The 23,961-nt window shown below is 46.1% G+C and overlaps 1 protein-coding gene across 1 annotated transcript in view; it reads right to left on the reverse strand.

Annotated features, from left to right (window-relative positions):
* The window catches only part of TCF7L2 (transcription factor 7 like 2), a 177,095-nt gene that overhangs the window by 105,798 nt on the left and 47,336 nt on the right, over positions 1 to 23,961 (reverse strand). Inside the window, 1 exon segment of the mRNA XM_035547927.2 lies at positions 8,268 to 8,369. Coding sequence (XP_035403820.1) covers positions 8,268 to 8,369 — 102 coding nt within the window.

Here is a 23,961-nt window from a genome sequence, read left to right on the forward strand (position 1 = left end):
TTTTTTTTCCTGTCAGGTCACATTGGGTGGTGGGTTTTTTTGCACACCTCTGAAAATGTGGATATGGAAGTCAGTGTCTCAAAATGACCTTGGGAAAGTTATTTCACATCTTTCTAGCTGCACTGGTAAAATGGAGGCATGAGCAGCGCTTCCCTGGCTCAGGAGATTCTGCTCATGATCTGATGGCTGATTTTTCTCACCAATCTGTCAAGTGCAAGTGCAGCTTCAATGCGAGCTCCCCTGGAACCAGCCCTGGTTCCAGCCAGCCACAGAATCAAAAGCAAAGTCTGTTGTACAACATTTTCAGTGTAGTTTCGTGAAACTAGGTACTGAACACTGTTTGGAGAAGAGATTAGGGGATTAGTTGTTTTATGAAGGCATCATTCCTAGCTTTTTGCAACATCTCTAATTCTTCAAAGGCTTTCCAAGGTGGGTCTGCCCCCTCCCTGTAGGTCTGCACAGGACCAAGAAAGCATGCCTCCTTCTTGTTACACAGCAGCTCACTAAGCAGCTCCGGGTCCTTCTGCAGGAGAGAGCACAGGTGCGTAAAGTCTGGAAAGTGAAGTGTTTGATGAATAATCCAATCCCAGACCGCCAGTACTGCTGAGAGGAGCAACAATCCCGGGCTTGAGCAACTCAGCAAACAAATAGTCCAGAGCCCAGCAATGCCAGCTTCCTTCCTCTCTTTTTAATGGTAAGTACATGCTGTTTTCTTTGCTACAGCACCTGGACACAGCACACAGATCTTGTTTAGACAGAAAATAGGAGGTTTCAGTTCAAGTGGGCTCGTCTGCATGGGGAAGTTTTTGTGCGAGGGCTCGAGTGTGAATTAAAAAAAAACAGAGAACAACTATTTCGAATTATCTCTCTGTGTGGACACTCTCATTCAGCACTAAGAGTTTCTTTGTGTGATTTAGCTTAATCCGTTTCCAAAGCGGATTAAGTTAAACCGCACAAAGGGCCTCTTACTGCTGAATGAGAGCGGCCGCATGGAGAGATAATGAGGAATAGCTATTTGGAGACAGCTACTTCCACCAGCTATTTGGGCTTTTCCACCGGCCCAAGGCTACACCAGGAATGTAGCAATTCGGGCAAAAATGGTGCGGCAGCCCCATCATACCCACTAAGCCTCCTGCTGCTCGCACTGCCGCCAGCAGGGCCTCTGGCTCCTGACCCAGCTGTGTGATTTAGTCCCTGTCCCCTCAGCTCCCACACACATCCAGCTACGGATGGGCCACACGGCTCGATGGACCTGCAGCCAGCGGCCACACCAGGCCTGCGGGCCTCGGCACACGTCCTCGCTGACGTGACCAACACAGCCAGGCTGCTGCGGCCCTCACGCGGGGCCCAGGCTCGGCCCCCTTGGCTCCTCTCGGCACGGCAGCCACACCGCAGGAGAGCGGGTGCCTAGTTTTGGGCCCATGCAAGTCCCTGAAGGCTAATCTAATGTGTGTGCTCCAGCCCAATGCACGCTGCCTTGTGACTGAATCCTTTTCAGATCACAGCCCGGGTTCCTCTGCGCTAAAACAGTCTCGTGAAGCCTCTTTCCAACACAGGTGTCTACTTGAAATGTTGCTCTCTGCAGCTCTGATGTACCCCAAACTAGTCAGAAAGGAGCAGAATTCAGAGACTCGTTTGCATCACACTCAGGACACAGTGGTTATTTTATAAATGGAGGATACATGAGGGAAGCCTGCAATAGATGCACTTCCAGCCAAGCTGAAGACTGCATCGTTATGTTTTACTTAATGCTCTCTGATCAGCAAACATTCACAAATCTCCACCCGTCACCCAGAGCCCTACGAATGCCCCGCACCAGGTTCTCCAAGCCCAGCCACATAACTCACAAGAAACAGATGCTCTGCAGCACAACCCAACACACCTACCCAGCTGCCTTCTCCAAGAGCACCGCTTAGGGTTGCCAGCTCCTAGGATTTTACAGCTAGTCCAGCACTACTTGCTATTTTTCCTTAAAGCGCAGTAGCCTTGAAGTCAAGTGTTTAGGGAAGAACCTCAGCCTCCACTTACAGCACACAGCAAGCCCCTGAACTGCTGCAGAGAAAAGTTTGAGAATGTGAGCGGCGTATACCCTGCAGGCTCAGGAACCAGAGAACAAATAAAGAGAATACAAAATGTATTATTTAAGAAACAGAAAACAAACAAAAAAAACCCACACCAAAAAACCCCCACCAATCCTCATGATCCTTTGAGACCTGACTCATGATCCTAGAACAATTGGGGTTGGCAGTACGATATGTTTTACAGCATTTATTCACAGCTGAAATATCCCAACATCCAAACACTTCAGAGTTCCTGGAGCTGCTCGCAGATCTCTTGACTGCAACTAAGCGTGACAATTTGTCCCAGCTGCCAATCCAGCCCCAAGGTGTCTTCTGAAGGTGCTTTAGCGCTGACTGATGTTTGCAGCAGCACTAAATCCCTGCTCACTTCACAGTAAGAGGTACAAATCTGCACGTTTCCAGAGTCTCAGCCTTCAAGCAGAGGGGTTGCCTCCAAACACTGTAGAGAGTGGACATTATGCCACAGAGTAACGGTGATGCCATGAAGCAGTCCCCAAAAGCCTCGACTACTCTGCAAACTTATCAAATTAGCAAATGGCTGACTTTTTAGGAGTCCGCATTTCTTCTATGCTCTACCTAAATGCAGGTTTCCCGCTCGTATTTAGTGAGTACTGAATATAACGTGCGCTTTATAGTAATCCATCCAAAATAGTTTTATTGGGCTGACGGTAGATAATTCTCTACTTAGCCCTACACAGCCAGGTTTGAACACAGATTTTTAAAATACAATCCTTCTCAATGAAAAATCAAAAGGAATTAGTGGTGAAAGATTTACCCACAAAATTCTCAGCAAGTTTAATTTGTTCTGTGGCTGAATTCCATGCAGCTCTGAAAATCCAGAACAAGATGTTTGCACACTTTTGGGCATGCATTAATGAAACATCTTGTTTACTTTGCAACTGCCAGAGCAATTAGCTAAATAAAGTATAGAGCGTTTAAAAAGCAGAGAGTCACTACAGGAGCTTTCCAATTAAGGCTGCCTGGGTATTTCTGCATCATGAGTCTCCAGGACCTGTGTACTGGGTCCAAGCACCAAGGTGCGACCTACTGCCATCAGAAGCTGTTAGGGTGCCAGTACAGCTCTTGACACTGGGCATTGACATGAAACACATGCAAATCCTTCCCACCCACCCACCCTTCACCCCACCAGCACATTCCTGCAGCTCTCAACGTGGGCTGCATGCTCAGGGGATTGCTCTGCAGATCTCCACGCAGGTGGATGTCCCGTCACGGGCACATACAGCCTGAAATCCAAGAACAGCTTAAGAGGGCACTGTAGAGGAAGAACAGCCTCTCTAACACAAAATATTAAAGACAAACAAAGCAAGAGCTTTAAAAGCCCTCTCGGGGCACTGTGAGTGGAAGCTGCAAGATTGCACTTCTTGGCTCTATGCATACAGGACTGCACTTGTCCTTGGATGCGCCCTATTTCTGGCCTGGAGCATTTGATGGGACACGAGGTAAACTTTGAAATCTATCACCCTGTAATATACTTGCAGCTATTTGTCTTTTTTCAGAGCGCCCAAGTGTGAACCACATGAGACTGAAAGAAATTAAGGAGAAGGGATAGCAGACTGCACAGCTTTGACTCTAAACGCTCTGGGAAACAACTCCTGATCCCCCCAAACTAAACTGCCCAGCAGCCACAGACACGCTCTCCACACGTGTCGAAGAGGTTGAGAACAGAGTACATTTTTGAGATGGTTTTGCCTGAAGTTTTGCTTGTCATATTATGTTTTGAAAACACATTTTCACCTCCTTAAGCAAAAAAAAAAAAAATTAGATACACTACTGCACAGTGATTCTTTGTTCTTGGGGATTCAGTCTACTTTATGGCTGTGTTCATTACATATTAGAAAACCCAGGCCAAATAGTACTAGAAGTCCTCCCCCAAGGTAACATTTACATTTACTTCAAAAGGCCTCCCTGCAGAAGAAAATGCAGGATTTTTTTTTTAAACCTTTAACTGATTTGTAAGAAATATACTGTACCAAACCACCACCATTTTGGGTTCAGACTGTTTTTGCCTGGTACAAAGAAAGTTAAAAGCAAGTCTTTGTGCAGCTGAGACAGCAGGAGGCAGGACCCAGGGAACGGCCTTCACCCATCCTCCTGCCCAAACCAGGGTACAGCTTAGTCAGAATATTTACTTTGCAGAGAACAGGGAAGAACAGCCCTGCATTCCTACGGTCTTAAGAAAAACATATACAGATAAAAAAAGTTTTAAAGCAACTTGCTTTCTGTAGCGAGCAGGTCTTGGAGATGCTCATAGGGATATACCACACGCTTTTTCACTCGCCTGTCCACACCTCACTGGAAAGTTTTCAGGCAAGAATCCCGTTCCTAGGGCACCCACACTTCATCGTTATCACCACAGTAGCTCAAGAAAATGGAGCAGATTAGGTACGCGTTGAACATGGGATTTCAAGGCAGCTAGTACCCTACTCGTTTAGAGGAACGCACAAACCACGGGTCTGCTTTACACCCAAAAACTTATTTTTTAACAAAATCAGAGGTCGGGGAGGAAAATAAAAGGGGGGTGGGGGTGGGGGGGTGCTGCAAATTAGCCGTAAGAACCTTTCAAAATGCCAGCCTCATAATAGTACTATCCACAGGCTGAATTCAAAATTTTGACCTAGCAAGCTTAATAGCATACTATTAAAACAATTTTTCCCCCAGCTTTCTTTCACCTTTGGACACAGATAAGCAGCATGACTGTGCCAAAGCAAGATGCAAGAGTCTTATAGGACAAGTGAAGCACCTAAATGCAAATAAACACATTGGTCTTAAATGGAGCCTCATGCTGTACCTTCCTCAAGACATGCTGAACATAATTTCAGTTTAATATTCTGTTTCTCATTACGGACCTTGGAGACTCTCTCAAGCACCATGAAAAGCAGTATTAACCCAGCCCTCAGCACTGGGGGCAATCCAGCCAAATTATTCATGCTGGTCTTTTGCTTCCATTTTCGTAGTCTTAACTTAATGTTCTTAACCAAATCTGAAAGGAGCAGGGCTTACAACTAGTATAGACTTTACTTAAGACATTACAGACAGCCATGTTCTGCAGTCCTGAGTCATTAAACTAAAAACTCGCACCGAAGCCAAAGGGAGTTTCATCGAGGCTGGGCGTAAAAGCTGCAGCCCTGACACAGAGCTCGTGTTAATCAGAGCCAAACACTGAGAAGCAAGAACGTTAACGGAGAAAAAAGAAAGGAAAAGGGGGGAAAAAAAGAGAGAGAGAGAAAAGAAGAAAAAAACACACACACACTCCTTCCCTCTCCTTGTAATCCACCTATAAAGATTAGGCTCAAATCCTGATTTCAGAGATATGGGAAAGATAAGAAATGATTTGCAAGTGTTAGCATTTTGCTGTAGATCTTCGGGGCAGCACAACTGATTTCAGGGAGAAAAACTGGCATGGATACACTTGGCAGGTAGACAAGACACAGCAGCGTGGGTGGAGAGCCCATTTCTATCCTTATAGGTTACGCGTTACAGCCATGAAGAAACATAAGCATGCCCATGAAATACCCCTTACTGTTCCCTAAAAAGATTACGGGCATTTTCACCTCCACAGAACCGGGTGCAGAGCCTGCTGCAAGAGCAGCCAGGTCCCAGGTGCTGCAGGCACGCACAGCAGCAATGAGCTGGGACACCACAGAAACCTGACACATCCCCAGCCAACTGGCATCTGCAGCCACTTCATCTGCTCTCCACCACCACCACCTCCCCCGAATGCCATTACCTACTCTAACTTTATTTACCAAAAGAAAAAAAAAATTATTTTTTTTTACTACGCAAAATGGACGTGGCCTGGGGTGGATGCCAGGAAAAAGGGTGGAAAAAGCTGCCTTTATTTATTTAAACAGAACAAGGCAAAACAGTTTGCTGCTAGAAATAAACATTAAACCTTGCAGAAACTGCCCCCCCCACCTCAAAACCCACCGCTCCCCCACCTCGCTCCCTCGCCTCCTCTCCCCTTCAACATTGTAAGTAGCACAAAAGATCACATTACAAATGCCAGCTGTGGCTCTTTTGGAAGGTGGCCTCCATCTCGGAGGTAGTATATGTTCCTCACGGCCTAAGTGGTTGCTATGGTAAATATGCTTTTTATTGAATAGCAGAGTGAAACAGCTTTTAAAGAGACCCATAAGAACCCCATAAATGGTCAAAATACACAGCAGATCAACCTCAGCCTTCCTGGAAACAGGTTTCTCTTTATTTTCCAAAAGGATCCTGATTTTTGAACGGGCAGCGCCCTTTTTTGTGCATGTGTGCCCGTGCTGTCAACTCATCTCCATCTCGCCCGCTCCCTCCGGAGGTGCTGGGGGCCGGCAGTGGTGATGCTGCGAGCGGGGACCCAGCCAGCCGCGGCACGACCAGCCCCTCGGGCTTTCAAAGCGAAGCCTGAGGGGCAGCGGAAGGTGCTGGTGATGCCCAGCTCTGCTCCCCACCACATCTGCCTGCTGTCCCAGGCTGCAGCCAGCTGAGAAAACCCTCCCGCTGCCGCGCAAAAGCCTCCCACAAAGCTGTGCCCCCTCGCCAGGCCTGGGCCGAGCTCCCAACCCCAGAGCCCAGGGGAGCGCTCCCGCTTCCAGCCCTACTCCTCAGTCAGAGCATTCAGAAAAGAACCAAAATCAGGAAGTTGTTCTAGTTTCTTTCTTACTAGGAAGAAGGTAACGGCAGGTTTTGATGGCTGCACTGTTCTAAATAAGCAGCCAAACATCTATTCTCCCATTTCTTCCTTCAGCGACAGCCCAAGTGCACAGGAAGGCAAAACAAAGTCACTCTGAAAAATCGAAGCGATCAGTGCTTTGACTAAGCAAGTACCAGGCCTGTGCTCATCACTCTGCCATACTGAGATCTATTTTAGAAGCTATGAAATCTAGAAGATAGGAGACTTTTCTTTTTTCTTTTTTTTTTTTTTTAAATAAAAAACTAAGGCACTCATAGCAAAGGCCTGGCACTTCTCAACGTAGAGACAACAACAGAATAACAAACTCCTCAAAAACATTTACTCTGGTTTTAAATTTCTACCAGAACAAATGTGTGTCTTGTATGATCTGTCAACTACATCCACGTTAGACTTTATAACAAAAGAAAAAGAACGAGCAGTGTTTCTTGGGATTCACCTTGTCATCCACTAATCATAAAAAAGGGTTTTAAGAAACCCAAAATTTGATGATAGAGTATTTTTGAAGAAATATTCTAACCTGCTATATGCCATTTCTCCAGAGGTATATTCCCCAGATGAACGTTCCGAGCTAACAGGCCCCTTAACGATAGGTTGTGCCAAAACTGGCCATAGGTGAGGACGGGCAAATAAATACTGCCATTCTTGCATAGTGCCATATAAACAAACGTTTTTTAAAAAACCTGTATGGAAGCTATTTTAGAAAATAAAATCAACCCCCCCCCCCCCCAGCCCTCTCTCATGCAAATTTGTACTAAAGATTTCAAATTCAATGTTGTTTTTACAGTAGAAACAACAAAAAAATAACTGAGAGGTTAATAAAAGAACATTATTATCAATGCTACTTACAAACTACTAACAAATTACTTTGTATTTTGCAGGCAAGTAATAAACATCTGATAACACTTTTTATACTAAATGAGAAATCATCACAATGCAAGGAAGATGTGCTCTTGTTGAGCTTGACTCCGTTGACCCTTCCCTTCACCCAAGTAGAATGCTGACCAGTTCGCATAAACCTTCCCTCAAGATTTTGATTTTGCAATAGGAATAGATATTTCATGATTTTTTTAAGCAAAGAATATAGAACAGGCTTGGGTTTTTGTTCCTTTTTTTTTTTTTTTTTTTTAAAGTACTCTTTCCAAAGGTATCTCTTCATTCATTTCAGTTCAACATAGTCACATGTATAACCAACCTGATCGGACTTCACTTCCACTAAATAATCCTGCAGTATGTAATTTTAGAGCATTTTCAACTTTGTGCTCTCCTAAGAAGCACAGAGCTAAGCATAATGAATGATAATTTCACAAACAACCAAAGAATAGAATATATATTCCCTCCTTTTACCACGGGCTTGTTAGGGTTTGTTTGTTTTGAATCTTTCAGTTCACATAAAAGAAAACTGATGACAATCAATGTGATTAATGTCAAATCCTTTTTTTTTTTTTTTTTTTTTAAACAAAGGAAGAACATCTTCTGCGTTTACTTACAACAATGTGTGCTGGAGATGGAGACCTAGCATCCTTGAGGGCTTGTCTACTCTGAAGGCTCCCTGCCTGAACATCAAGCAGTGGCCATTTCATCTGCAGATACTGGATGGAGGAAACAAAAATGGGAAAAGAAAAATGAGTTCAGAAAAGAAAGGCAAAAAATAAAAATAAAACAAAAACAAATCTTAGGTAACATGGGCAAAAAGATACAAATTAAAACGTATGCAAGGAACAGAAACAAAAATTAAGACGACTTCACATGTTTGTGGAGACAAAATCTGTCTAACAATTTCATGCCACTACATTAAAGTTCAGGAATAAGAAAACACAGCATATTGCAAAGACAATATTACATTAATTTTATTAATCATAACAAATCTAGAAGAGGAATAAAAGCCAGACAGAAACAAAATACCAAAACCATGGAGAGGATGGGCCAAGGGAGGGGAAGGTAGATTATCAGTTTTAGGAGAGGGAAAACACCTATTGCAGGTTAAGAATACAATCTCTGTATTTAATGGATTGTCTGTCAGCCTTCTTTCAATGCATGCACCACATTAACTCCTCCAGCTTCACACCACTGTGTGAGCCCTAAAGGCAGAGGTCTGCCCAAAAAGCAATGTGAGCCCACAGCACTGCTGGGTCTTAGACCTATTTTCTCTCCTTTCCACCAGCTCTGGAAGTCACCGTGGGTTATTTTCTTCTTGCTCATCATCAGCGGGAGAGAAACCTTCTGAAGGACAATCCCTAAGGGACTTGCACAGTGTAACTTATTCAATTACACGGCCAAACGTAATAAGCTCTCCAGTTGATGATGTCCAAGACAGAATACGGCCTGGTGCACTCGCTCTCAGCTGGCCTGGCCAGGCACTCAGGGGCAGCCAGAACATATTTGTGTCACTGCCATTGGCGGATAGTCTCAATACACTGCCAGTCTGCAGCATAAGTGGGTGTTGATTCAGAAAGCAAAACAAAAAACAGCAACAAAACCCACCATAACTACCCTTCAAGAAGCAGCTGAATGTTCCCATGGACTTAACCAGCATCAAATACCAACTAAAGCTTTGGCTCTGGAACATGCCTATCCTCCCACCACACTCAACCAGACCGCCCAGTGAGCACAAGGCTTCCCCCAGAGCTGGTGCCCACCTTGCTGCAGCAGCACAGCACTCCATTCGCACCAAAATCAGTCCCGCGGAGAAATGAGCCAGCCCAAAACCATATCCATGCAGCACAGATATAATTTCTGCCCCAGCTTTACTCTCTGTGTGGCGCAGCACTGTGCCAACAGTTAATATATGATCTCTAAAAGCCCCGTATTGCGCTGGAAGAAATGATTACTGTCACATACCTTCAGCCCCCTCCCAGACCTAAGAAAAGCAGCTGTATACATAGATCTGACCACTGTGGATAGCACTGGACTCTGATTGACCTAACAGATCTATTCCTAGAAAATATCTAGAGAAATAGTTATGTTTACCCATCACTTTTTTTCCTTAAGTAATCTTGAAGGAGAACAACTCACGATCAGCCTCTGCCACTCCAGGCTAGCAGCAGAAGCTGCATCTAAATCTTAGTGAAGGAAGGAAGGAGATCTGGTTCCATGCTTTCAGCACATCACTATCACATTTGCTCACGTATGCAAAACATTTGTGAGCATGCAAGGCCAGTTTGCTGCAAGACCGTAGGCACCGAGGTGACCAAAATCAGGAGGATGCATTCCCATTTCCCATCGCTTGGAGGGCCTGAGATTTCTGAGCTACTGGAATGCAAATAAACAAACCCATACTCTGGATTTGTGCCCCATTTGAGTTCCTCAAGTTCCAAGAAGTCTTGTTTTTATTTATCTTCACATTTGGGATTTGTGCAATGTGGACCAGAATGTTTCAGCACTTCTTAAAAACAAGAAATAAAACCCAAAAAAACCAGAACCAGCCTACCGTAAGTGGCATTGCTAACTCATATGACTTGATTGTAAGCCTCCGGATATTTGATTGCTTGTATCAAATCCCTGCTCTTCAATATAGGTGACCACAACATAAATTTAAAAGTTGAGATTACGTTAAAGTAACTTTCTAACCCTTTGTGGTTTCAAAGAAATGCTTAAAAATGCAACCCAAGTGCACAGAAAATGAACCCAAAGCCTAGGCTGACTGAGAGCTTCTTAACTTCGAGGGAAATTGATACATTTCAGATTTGCGGATGGCACTATTGAACAAGTCAACTGATACATTTTTGGAAGTCCATCAGTTGTCTTTCACATGCAGTGGCCTTAACACCACCATGTAAAGGGGCATATGAATTTGCAGAAAGGTACAAAGGCTCCCCAACAGCTGTCCTGACGGGTCACAGCGACTAGAGACTTCCCCTGATATTTCAGCTGGGGAGTAAAGTATTAAATGCTAGTAAAGCCAGGGTGTCATTCTAGAGACTGCATTTTTCTCTTCTTCCAAGGAAAACATCCTCACAGAATGTCTGCCTCGTGGTACATGACTGTTTTTGAGAGTGAGAAGTTGCTTCTACCACAGCTGAAGCAGCCAGCTTGCTGGAAGTGGCTGGGAAGCCATCGTCCACCAAAACAAACCAACCGCACTTATTTTTCCATGACCACTCGAGGGTCACGAGCAACTCTGGAATATTCCTACAAACCTGGTGATCCGTGAGGGAGCTCAGGTCAGCGGCTGCCCTAAAAGACAGGCCAAGAAACGCGTGGGCTTCTCTGAGGCTGTCCCCAGGGGCACACCGAGAGGCACTGACAGGGCAGCGTGAGCAAGCTCACATCAGACCCTGTCCAGCCAGTAATTACTGCAAGGATTGTAAAGCCTTCAGGACTGTCAGCTCTGCTTTTTTTTTAGCACTAAGTTCCCAGAAGAAGAAACAGGGCAAGACAACGTGATTGTTACTGCTCTGCCTCCATCTCATGAGAGCCAGGAGAGACAGCCCAAGAAACTTCAGGAAGAGCTTACTTTGCTTGTCTGTGTTGTAGACTCTTAAAGTTTGGGCTCTCAGTGAAGTCCTCCCGTTACCCACCCCTGCCAAAGCAGGTCCAAAAACCTTCCAGCTCAAATGCTCAAACATAGCCAAAGCCGCTTTTCCTCTGGGACCTAACAGGCTGTGGATGCCCATGGCATCCAGCATGAGCTGGGCTCCATTTTGCACACATGACAGCTTCCATGGCCAATATGGAAGGGGGGAAAATAAATAAATAAATAAATAAATAAAATAAACAGCCCCCACAGAAAGCAAGGAAGGCTTGAGGGTCAGTAAGCAACTTCCACATCTCCCCCAAGCGGCCGGGCTCCAGCACCCCGGCCCCACCGAGGGGCAGATGTCCTCTCCACCAGGTGGACGCGGAGGGCCGGGGCCTGCCACCGGGGCTTGCCTCAAGCTGTTGGGCCGACAGCTTCAGCAACAGGACGCTGCTGGCCACTTGCTGGCTCTGCAGTGCCAGCCCCGTTGATAAAGTACAAAACATTAGCATTGTTTAAGGTGACGAGCCCGACTCGAGGGCTCCTCATCCAAGAATTGTCATGCCTGTAACACAATATTGATGTGGTGGCTTATAATTCTTACTTTACATAAAAGCTTCATTGTGTGCCAAATTCAATCTCCACAGGCTACCTGAGCCACAGATTTTTACGAGTCTACATTTCAGCGCTGCGAGTCTACAATACACATAATTTTCAATTATGTTAGGGCAGAACAGGATCACTGCCTATATAACATTACTGGTTGGAGGAAATGAGACTCAGCCCTACTGCCGAGCGAGCTAACCGAATCCAGATGGTGGGCAGAGCGCGGCCCGACGGAGCTGCGGCGAGCGGCCGCCCTCCACAGCTCTCTCTTTCACGACGGAGGGAGACGCCAGCCCGCACCCCGGCCCCTCAGTGCTGGGGCTGGGGGCGAGGGGCAGAGCCCCATCGCGGTGCCTGCGTGCGGTGCGGTGCGCGGGGAGGGCGAGGGAAGGGATGGGATGGGGGCAGGAGGCGTGATTGCTTTTGCAGGTTTACTAAGGCTGCGCTACGCTCCGATTTTCTTATTAAAAAAGAGGGGAAAAAATAAAAGTCAAGCGCTATTACAGCAGAGAGGTAAATCCTTTCCTTCCTCAAGCGACTAAATAGCAGGAAATCCTATTCTCTCGGCCCTAAATGCAGATTTGAGCCAGACGGTTCCTCTGATTTGCAAGGAGTCCACAAAAATTCGAGGCCAACTTTCCCAGCCTCTGAGGCTGGGTTTGCATTCCTGCACCGGAGGGGAAGGGCAGGCGGGGGAAGTTCCCACCGTCCGCTCCTGCGAGTGCTGGACACGCGCTCGCTCCTCTCCGGCATCTCTCAACGTGGAAATCGCGCCTTGCCTGCGCAAACACCGGGCTTTTCAACAAGTTAACCCTAACAAATCTGTGCAAATTATTTCGGAGCAAAACTGTTGAAACGGGCTCCGCTGGCCTGCTTTTAACATTTTTTAAAATAATGTCATCTTGGCTTGGGTAGTTTATTCCCTGCTTAACAATATGATCTGATGGGGATCATTAGCATGTGTGTGTTTAAAAAAAAAAAAATTTACGGCAAGTCTCAGAGAGCTTAAGCAAAATAATTGTTAAGCTCCAGGCCTCTGCACAAAAATTAAAATACGTATGGGGCGAGCATACTTGAGAGAAACCAAAGCTTTTAAAAAGGCTGTTAAATTGTCAGCACAAGGGAAAAGGCAAATGATTTGAACTGCCCAGATTTATTTTTTTTTTGTAGAAGGGAGGAAAAAAAAAAAACCAACCCTTCACTGTTAGGAGCAGCACGTCCTCACCTCCCATCTGCAACCAGCAGGTCCTGCAAAGCACGGACCCACCAGGAGCAGCCCAGCACAGGTGTCCATCAATCCCCCTCCCCCCCCCCCAAAAAAAAAACACTCAAAGAAGCTGGGAAACAAACATGTTTCCCAAGATTTCACGGCAGAGCTGGTCAAAAGCAGCTAAAATCCACTTGCAGGACTGGAGGAGTTGACTGGAAACTCTTACTCATTGCCAGCGTCCCCCAGCTCCAGGGCTCGCAGCAGCGCAGCCCCGACGAGAGGGATGGCACAGGGCTCGCAGGTGTTTCCTGCTCCGGTGTCCGACCTGGAGCTGCTCCCTTGTCACATTATTGTTTTCACCATTGGAATGCCCTACGAGTGATGTCCCAGAGCATATAAATACATAAATGCAATTAAAAAAAAAAAAAAAAAAAAAAAAACAGTCCATGTTTTTAAACAAGGAAAGCTGCACAACACTTTCCAGCTCGGGTTTCCTGCAGCTGGTGCTTATTAGCTCCCAGGAACTGAAGCAAGCAGGAGCAGGGCTGCTGCAGTCAGAAGCCACATGGTGCCACAGGCCTCCGACACCTCTCCCAAACATCGGAGCACCTTCAGTCTGAGCTTTTCCTGCCTCTCAACACGCCGCACAAACCGACAGATTCCTGACCCTAATTTTCCTCCCTTGGCCAGCACTGCAGGAGCACTTGGAAGCACCCACCTGGATGCCAACTTTGAAGCTTTCAGAGGTTTCCCCAATATTTAGCTAACAACTTGTCTGGGGGGCCACCTAGGCACATTTTAACTAAAGATAATCCAGTAGTAACTCAGGAGACTAAAATTATGAGGGGATGGATGAGATTTAGGGGGAAGGCAATAGCAACAAAGACAGAGCTTAACAAAACTATAATTTCTCTTTGCAGGAAAGAAAAGTAGTTCCAAGAGGATACCATCTTGGTGCCTACAATGCAAGGACTGCAACCTACTTGTGTCCCCACTGCAGTCAGAAGGGCTTAAATGGGATTCAAAACCAGAACCCTCAGCTTGTTCTCTATCTATTAGTTAGATGGATCCATCTATCCACCTCCATCCATCATTTTTGCCCTCAGTTATCACCTTGCTTGTAGGGGTGTACAGTGTGAGAACAATAAAAACTACCAGCAAATGACTAACCAAAGGAGATTGCTACAGAAACTTTACAAGGGTGTCCTATTTCTTGCAGATTTGCAATGTCTGGAATTTTTCATATGAAAAATAATAGACACCACCCACAATGTTCAGCCCCTCTACAGATTATGTAATATACCACGATGAAGCACAGGGGAGCTGCTAAAAATGAGAGCAACAAGGCTTATATCAATGAGGCTGATCCTTTCCCACAAAAGGTTCCCCTACCTCAAGAGATGAAAGCGCGTTATTGTAAAACATGGAAGTATTTATCACACATCTCCACTTAAAAAAAATAAAAATAAAGAATAAAAAAAATCACCCTTTAAACTATTGCAACACTGCACAAATAAATGATTAAATGAAAATACATAAATAGGGGAAAATTAGTACAAACACACACACAAAAAAGGAACTGGTAAGTGGTATATACCTGCACAGATAGATGCATATACAGCATTTAGCCCTCTTCCCAATTTAAAATGCTTATTCACCAGCGCTAGTATCAGCCAGACCATCTTGTGATATATTCCTGAACAAGGCACTTCTATTGCCTTGAATTTCCCAGTTATTGAGAGCTCTAGTGACCTTGTCTCTTTCCCTTCCAGTCATGTACAAGGAGTCCCTGAAAAGGGGGCCTTGAGTTGCCCATTTTAATATTTTGCCTGTGCCTTTGTCACATTGCTGAAGTGCTGCTTAGGGCATAGAAAAGGAGAACGCGGAGTCCACCACAGCCTGAAAATCATGGAAACGTGTTAGCGATTAAACAGTCTCAGATCATCTCAAAGGAGGGATGCTGGAGAGCAGAAATCCTGCAAGCTGACAGTGCCTCACTGAAGCCATGGAGCAGTCCGAGGCGATGGGAAAAGCTCATGCCTGCTCTGGGATGGGACGGGGCACAAAGGAGTAGCTGGAGCCCCACGGGCACCTAAACAAACAACGTTCCCTCTTGGATGAGCCGTCAGACCGAGGGAAGATGGAGGAACACCCCAGAAGCACCAAAGCTTTCTCCTGACCTAATCATCAGGCCCCGTGCCCTCACAGAGCTCTTATCCAGCATCCTGGATGAGCTGCAACACAACAGCTACATGCCAGGACTGCTGCCACATGTCACGGCTACCGGTGCTGCCTTTGTCTGCATACTGGTAAAGGGCACAGAAGGGACTGCTCCAGGAGAGCGCTAAAGACAATAGCCAGCAGGTCCTCAGAAGCATCTTTAAAAATTAACACCTATGAAAGTTCAGGGACATTCAGATAATTATTTGTTCATGACGAAATGGATGAAAGGTATTCTTGCCATCGGTTTTACTGAAATACCAAAGTAAAATTGTTTTGCAAGGTTGGCAGATGCCAGTGGCATTCTAGGATTTTGACACTGGGTATGAAGAAGCTAAGGCTAATCAGCTACTGCAGGAATTAAACTTTTTTTTTTTTTTTTTTTTAAACTTACAGGAGGAAGAGCGTTCATGTGACACAGCAGCACAGCACTACTTTCTGCAGTTCACATGGTATCTCAGCAGAACAACTGCAGGCAGTGTTTCTTGATCACGGGTGGAGCTTGGGAAAGCACCATTACTTCTTTCACATTTAATTTGAAAGCCTCCACAGCCCCACTGCACAAATCAGCAGGCTGCTTGAGTACTTTACAGATGTCTACAAAATACTGTTCCAAAACACAGGCACAAATAAAAGCATAATTTCACTCAAGGAACAAGAACAAATTTTTTACCTACCTACTTTTAAGCCAGAAAAGAAAAAAATTAAATAAAAAGTACTTCATCTTCAAACTATTTTTCCCAGATTTTCTCTGCAACCTGTTCTGTTCCACTCAAGCATAGAGTTTCCAATAGAGAAAGAATGGGACAGTCATGAAATCTCAACAAAGTCTTTCTGTAGATACAGCTTGTTTAGAATCAGCAAAGCTAACCCAGCTCTAAGACTCGCTGAACAATTTGATGTACAGACCCACATTTAATTTCTCCTCCTGGCAATCTCCCAGAGAGTGAGAGAACAATTGGTAACCAGTGTTTGCATGAAGTCCAAGAATGCATTTTATGGTCTATAAAATATAATTCCTTTCCTCCCCATTAAATGAAGACAGTAAAAATATCTGACAGCATGTTAGGGAGAGAGATCACGGCACTGGACTACCTCCATTATAACAGAAGGGCCACTCCAGGGGAACCTTGCCTCCCTTAAAACTTTCCAGCTCTGTTAAGAATCTAACTCCATTTGTAAAGGAGGGACTGCAGCTTTAAAGCTTTGCAACTACCTTTTATTTATTCATTTATTTTTCCTGAAGAGAAAACAACAAAACAAACAAAAGAACACAAAACGAGGAGAAAAAGCACACACAGAGCTCAGTGGTAGATCAGCCTGATTCTGCTTTAATACTGCAGAACACGCCTGCCCTGTCCTGCTCGCCTTGCCCACCCCAGTGCACGTATCCATGCCCCAGGACGGTGGGGAGTGGAACAAAAAGGGCCCTCCAAAACAGACCTCCACCTTCCCCTCTACTCCACCATTTACAGCGGGAGCTGCACGTTTCCAAATTATGGGAAGCGTTAACCAGGCTCCTCTGGTGTCACCCATCACCAAAGTCACCTCGATGTGATCAGGACACAAAATGGCTGCTGAGCTGGTACCATCTTCCAGTGAGCCCACGCGTGTGTGAAATAAAACTGACGGGCAGACAGCTGTCTGTGCCTAAGTGTACACAGGGCCAGTGCTACCTCCTGTCCTCATTTGCTACCATCACTAGAGTTCCCCAGCTTCCCAATCTGTTCTCCAAAGTGCTTCCTGTTTGGTGGAAGGGGAAGTCTACTTTGGTTTCTTGTGGTGCAAAGGGATGAAGGAGGAGGAGGAGGGTGGGGAAGGGCTGCTGCAGCAGGCTGGCCTTGTGGCAGAGGCCACCAGCACAGCAGCACCATGCTACATTTCCACAGGATCCAGTACAAGCAATTTGTCACATCCTTTCTGTAAGGAGCCACTTGAGTTCAGAAGCCTCAGTTTATGACATCTGAGCCAAGGGGGTTGATTTGTAGAGCGCTCAGCACCTACAGCTACCACAAGTCAGCAGACGTGGACGAGGGAGCTGCAGAATGGTTCCCCACGCAGCACACCACAAGCCATGGTCCTCTTCAAAGGGGGCATCTCAGATACTGCTACAGGACTGGCTGGGTGAGGTTTTATTCCCTCTTCGATCTAAACTCTCATCTCAAATCCCACAAAGCACCTGCAAACACCACAGGGCACTACCGAGAGGTGCGATGCTACTGAGAGTTGGGATTCGGTTTGCCAGCTCCCCTGGGATGCAGGAATAAAGATGCTACAGGAGAAGTGAGCTCTTTGCTCCTAACTGTAACGTCGCCCAATGGGGCTTTTACTGAAAGAGGCGTATTTTCTCCTGATGTTGGGTAAGTGAAACTCATGACTCGAATCACTACCACAAAAATTCCTGTTGATGTAGCAATTCTGGGTGAACTGCCGGGAGCCACTCTCTAGTAAACCCAGCAAATTTCATACCGAATTTCCTGTCGCCTCCCTTGTGGTTTCTATATGCGATTAGGTCTTCAATGCAACGAGGGGTTACTGCAGAATACATGGCTCCAAGGGTTTCAGGCTGTCGCGAAAACCAAGAACTTGCAAAATTCTCCTTCCCTGGGGTTGGTAACTTTTGTCTATATCTTTTTTTTTTTTTTTTTTTTAAAAAAAAAAAACTTAAAACAAACCCCCAAAAGTTAACACAAAAATGTAACCTAAAGACAACCTCAGGAAAAAGTCCTGAAGATAACACCAAAACCAGAAATGTTCTGACCTCCTCGGAGGAGCTGGGAAGGTTGCTGTTGGGGTTACTTTGTTTTTCAGAAGGCCTGACTGGAAAACTTTCCACTGCATCATATCCTGGTCCGCATTCCTCAGCGCAATCTTTTAGCTCAGATGTGTGGAGATGTCTTTGAAAGATGTAAAAAAAGGTCGAGAGTCCCCTGAGCTAATTGCGCTGGCTGAGAAACAAAACCTGTGGGCTGGGGTGGGATTCGTGTCAGGTTGACCTTCTGCGAGACCAGCTACTCCTCCGAGCGCAGCCGCCTTGCGCCTCCGCCAGCATCCTCCTGCCACTCAAGTATCGTCTTGCTGTAACAAATTACTCCTAACCCAGGATTACGGCTCTTTCCAAATCCCTCCTGGAGAGCCGGGAAACGCACGTTCCCTCCCAGCACCAGTTGCTTCCCCTATCAATAACCCTTCTCTCTGCTTATCCTTTGAGGGCACTTGCCCACGGGGCCAGCAGGGCCGCTCGCACCCGTTCTCCTTTCCAGCACGAGCTGCATGTCTCAACCATCCACCACCAGCTGAAGGCCTTGCTTCCCCCAGACCCTCACACAACCATTAGCCACCTCCACCTGCCCGCTGTTGGACAGCGCACCCCACACATCCAACCTAAACCCCTCAAGAGCAGCCCACACCTTCCCCCGATCCGATTCCCCCAGGTTCCTTCTTAACAAAGGGCTGGGAGGGGTTAAAAGGTCCTCTTGCCCTTAGGAGAAGCACCATGACCCTTGCTGAAGGAAGGATGCACCCCTGCAAACACCTTCTTTACCTCCCTGCACCTCAGCTAGCCATAGAAAAGACTCCCGGCCTGACCAGAGGGAAAGCTGGCTCCCATTTCGGTAGGAAGAATATATTTAGGCAGAGGACTAAGTGAATCATTTGGGATCAAAGTGAAAACAAACAACTGAAGTATTCACTAAATCTGTGCTGTCACCTCTCTTTCCTGGGCAGCCACCCCATGTATTTATTTTCTGGTTTCCTCCAGCACTACCAAAACAATGCAATACGCATTTATGGTATTTAAATGAAGTATTTTTAAAATATTCTTCGTTGAATCATCAGCCACACAAACTCTTCCTCAAGAACAAGTAAAACACTGTTTTGATTTTTTCTTAAAGGAGATGTAGATAGATGTTTAAACAAATATGGTCCAGAATTGAGACCACTGTGGATTATTTTTTCCAACTAAAAAGGCACTCCGATGGAAATAAGTACAATTCTTGTAAAATTCAAATAGCTGTGTGACATGCCTTCAGAAGTGCGGTCTGAATTTTCAAGTACTGTACGTTATGCATTCAACATAGGCAACTTTTGTTGAATTGGCATCTTTTAGGGACAAAGAGATACAAAGCGTACTACTGGAAGTTCTAGAAAAGTGTGCTGTTTATTTAAAAGGAAAAAAATTTCCTAAGTCAGAACAACCGTACCAGTACATCCATTCCCTGAGCTCAAGTGACTAGAAACAAAGTCAAACCGCGCAATGCCCCAGTGCAAACTGAACATTTCAATTTTAATGAATTGGGAAAGGAGGTGGGGAAAAAAAATAATAAATAAACCCGCTTTTTTAAAGCGGCAAATCAAAATCATGCTCATATCTAGATTAGAAAAAGAAAACAAAAACAGATTTTATTCTGTATAGGTAAAAGTGCAACATGCGTGAGTCTTCATCTTTCCCCTCAAATGGTGGGAGGAAGAAGAGAAATTTTTTTTTTTTTTTTAATTCTGTGTAGAAATGCTGACTGAGCAGGCCCCTGCACAAGGGAGAAATGCATCAGCTGCTCCACAACAGCTCCTGTCCCGGAGGGACTCTGCCCCCTGCACCAAATCCTTGTGGTTGTGGCCGAGGTTTGCACCAGAGAGGCGAGGGCTGCGTGGCTGCGATCCCGATCCCCTGCGAGCATCTCAGCCACGGCCCGGGGGAGCGGATGCAGCACCGCAGACGGACAGACAGACCGACCCGACCAGCCTCACGCCATGTGCATTTGTCACGCTGTAATGCCACGGACCCCAAGTTAAAACAAAGGAGTCATCAGAGCAGCCCTGAGCATATAAATCTGGCCTAAAATGTTGCTCTTGCTGCTAAATATAGAGCAGGCATTTTGAACTGGCTGGCCCACAAGGCAACTTTTGTATTTATTTATTTAAAGGACCGTGGTTTGGGAACACTGAGTGTTTCTTAAGTCTGTTCATGTATATTATGTTCTCTCTCAAGAGATGAATATGCAAAAACAGAAATTTAAAGGAACTTAGCAGGTACTAGGAAAACAGCTTCCACTTAAAATAGCCAGAAAGCACCAAGGAAAGAAATATTTGGCTTGAAGTCTCCCCAAAGGATGGTCAATCAGGTGCGTGCAGAATTAAACGCAACAGTTTTACCACCACCACAATCAGCAAACGTCCTGCTGTGATGTGGGGGCTCTCCCCAGCACGGAGCATCCCTCGCTGCTGCTCCCAGGAGCTGCACAACGACAGCCCGTGCTCTGCAGGAGGGGAAAAGCGCGGGGTGCAGCAAGCCCCTGCAGGAGGAGCGGGCAGGAATCCCCAGGAAAGGCCCCGGCAAGATGACGGCCAAAGCCCTGCTCCGGACCACCCAGGAGCCAGCCTGCAAGAGCGCGCTCACCCAGGGGATGCCCTCCTAAAGGGTCCGGCCCTGGTGCTTGGGCACGGGGCAGCCGGTGGGGTTGGTCCTGCCCGGGTCTGAGCTGGTCCCATCGGGGGTGTCACATCCCAAATGCTGCGTCCTGGACCCGCAGGGGTCAAATTAATATTTTAGGTTTTAGCCTTACCTGCGGCTGATAAAAACAGGAGCTAGCTGAGGTTTGTTACAGCTGTCTTAAGAAAAAGCTTTTTTTTTTTTTTAATAAAAAAAAAAGCAGCGCAGGGGGGTGGAAGGGGCTGCAATCGACAGCTCCACTAGCCAGAGGCACTTTGCAAGGAGGAAAGTAGAACTCAAGATGTGGGCAGGCCTCAGGTTTCAGAGCCTCAGGGCACATCCAAGAGACACCAGTGTATTTACTGAACAGCCGGGAAAGCAAAGGCTCCAAGCTTACAACATTTTATAATCTTATAAAATATAAGTGTCCGCAATAAGTTCTCGAGGTTCAAGAGACTGGGGAGAGGAAGGGCGTAACGACCTGTGCTGGCTGTTTGGTGGGGTTTTGAGAGGTGTTTTTGGCTTTGCAGATGAGGCAGGATGACTGCATGCAAGGGTAATTATAAATGAAGCCAGAAAGGATCAATGAGCTCCCTTTCATAGCAATGGCTTATTTATTTATTTTAAAGTCACGACACAGCAATTCTGTTCCATTTCCAAGTCAAATTTGTCCTAGGTGGATACAGAAGGGGGGGAAAAAAAAATCAGGTTCCTAAACAGATTTTTGAGCTTATTAATAGACTGAAGAGCGTCTGCACAGGACAATACATTGCAGCCAGTGTTTTTGCATGCTGAATAGCTAACCCACTAACCTCAGGAGGGACTTTTCATCTCAACAGACCTGCACACAAAAGGTCATTACAGTGCACCCTGCTTCCACTAAGGAGCTTACCTCTCACACGTAACATCAGGCTTATTAAGCAACATGCAATGATACAATAGCTGCTAATCTACTGAAAATTATTATTCTTTTCCTCCTGTCGCCCCATAAGCAACATGGGATTTGCAACGTATTGTGATCAGGACGTTACCTGAGGGGCAGAGCGAACCCGGACTGCCCTGCCCTCCCCCAGACGGCCCCTCCAGGGGAGGTTTTCCAGCAGCAGCTATCACAGGGAGCACAGAAAAACTCCTCTGACTGTGCATGGGCTTAATCACAGCAACGAGCTGCGTTTTGTTTAAGAAAATAAATAAATAAAGGGGAAAGAATTATTTAGCAAGCGAGCTGGAAGGGAACGAGGGGGAAAAGAAACAGCTGAAGGGCCTCAGTGCGCGCACCCAAGGCTTCTCCCATCGGTCCAGGAAAAGACCGGCAGCTCCTGCAAGCCCCACCACGGGCTGTCACTCCGTGGCACTGGATGCTTTGCCATCACTTCTGAATGACAATTGGCTCGAAAATTAACACGCCTCACCGTCCTCACAGAAAGAGCCCTGCAGTCTCACCCAGTGGGGTCGTCACCCCCCGAGCACTCCACGTTTCCTCGCGAGGGCACGAATGTCCTGAACTCCCACACACTCCAGGGCTTTTAATTCACTCCACAGTACAAAGAACCCGGGTCAGGATTTTTCCGAGAAGCCATAAGAACTTGGGTGCCTGATTGTCTTTGCTGCTTTGTGAATCCCATCCCTTGCACTGCTGAGTGATTTAAGACCCACAGCGAAGCTCTGCTCAAAAGGTCAAAAAATGCAAAAAATATAGTGAGTAAGACTTGTCTTTCCTATGTAAATTTACAGAAGTCTGAGTCCTATCAGACAAACTACTTTTGCTCTCCAAACATTTTTAAATCTCCTCTCTCCCATAGTTTATTAAGGCCATTAACTTTTCTCCTAATCTGAATCTCCTACTTCTTTGTTCTAGGATTAAGAAGAAAATGCCTCTGTCTGGGGAATAACGGTATCCTTGGTGCATCTCACTCATATAACTGTGCCTGAAAACAAATGGAGTCCTTCAGTTTTATTTTGCTGCAGAGTTTAACACTCGTATCAATCACCCCACGTATGTATGCACCAAAACACGCTGCAGACAAACCCATATCCTATCAGTTACGCATAATTACGCTTTAAACTTATAACAGACCAATCGACCCACAAGTGCCAGTCACCCCACTGATGTCTGCTGGAGCCTTCAGTGATTTGTCCCTCAAAAGCTCTGGTTCCAATGCCATTACCACCACTGCCAAATTATTACGCATTCCCGAGCATCCTACGCTGCCCACAAGCTTCCACCCGGCACTCCAAGCCATGCAGAAAAGGGCCAGGCTGTGCACTGCTGTGCAGCATCATACGAAATTCCTCACCTTATTTACAGTGCATTAATAAAAATAAATCAAAGCACATACACAGAATAGAGGCCGGCAGAACATGGCAATGGGAAAAAATGGACAGAAGAGTCAGCCATTCACCCACATGCACCAGGAGATACCAAACAGAAGTGAGAAGGGAATTAAATATATTTGTATCCATACATATATGTATATACACACACACACACACACATTATATATATATATCTACACACACACAGGTATCTGGCATGGAGATGTCCATACTGTCCATACTAAGCACTGTGTGCTTGAACAGGGCGTAGTTAATGATTTTTATTATTAACACCACAAAGGGGGAAAGCAATTGTTTGCCAACAGACGTTAGCTTAATCATTTTAAGAAGGAAGAAAAACCCAGAAATCACAAAGTACACAAGAACTGCAGGACTGGGCCGCGAGGGCGCATCCGTGGCCAACTGCTGGGAACACCGAGCCAAGCAGCTCCGACACGTTCCCCGGAGCAGCCACCACGCTCCTTTTTTCTCCCGTGGTCTGTGCGGGGGGGGGGAAATTAAAATAAAAAATGAACTAAAGAGTAACAAAATCAAAACGAGAAGCCTGCCCTTCGCTAGGGCCCAGATTAATTGCGGATGCAAACGAAGCCGTGCTGCAGCGCGAGGGCCACTGGCAGGGAGCTGCGCGCGCTCGCCGGTGTTTACTCCGGCTCCAGCAATGCAGCACAACCTTCAGTCAAGCTATTAACTTGAACGTTGAACTTCACAGCGCTGGCTGTCTTTCTCAGCCATTCTTTTGATGTTACCTCCAAAGCAAAAGATCAAAGACTTTAAGTGTGGTGAGGGGAAGTCCCAGGCTCTTAGCCTACCAGCCTGTGATATATGTTAAAATCCCGGCCAAAAGAGAGAGCGAAGGGAAAAAGAAAGGAAAAGCCAGCGAGGGAAGCTGAAGCATCCCAGCCGAGCGGCGACAGGAGGAAGTGG

The sequence above is a fragment of the Cygnus atratus genome, chromosome 7 (genome assembly GCF_013377495.2).
Source record: "Cygnus atratus isolate AKBS03 ecotype Queensland, Australia chromosome 7, CAtr_DNAZoo_HiC_assembly, whole genome shotgun sequence".
In the NCBI taxonomy this organism is placed as follows: Eukaryota; Metazoa; Chordata; class Aves; order Anseriformes; family Anatidae; genus Cygnus; species Cygnus atratus.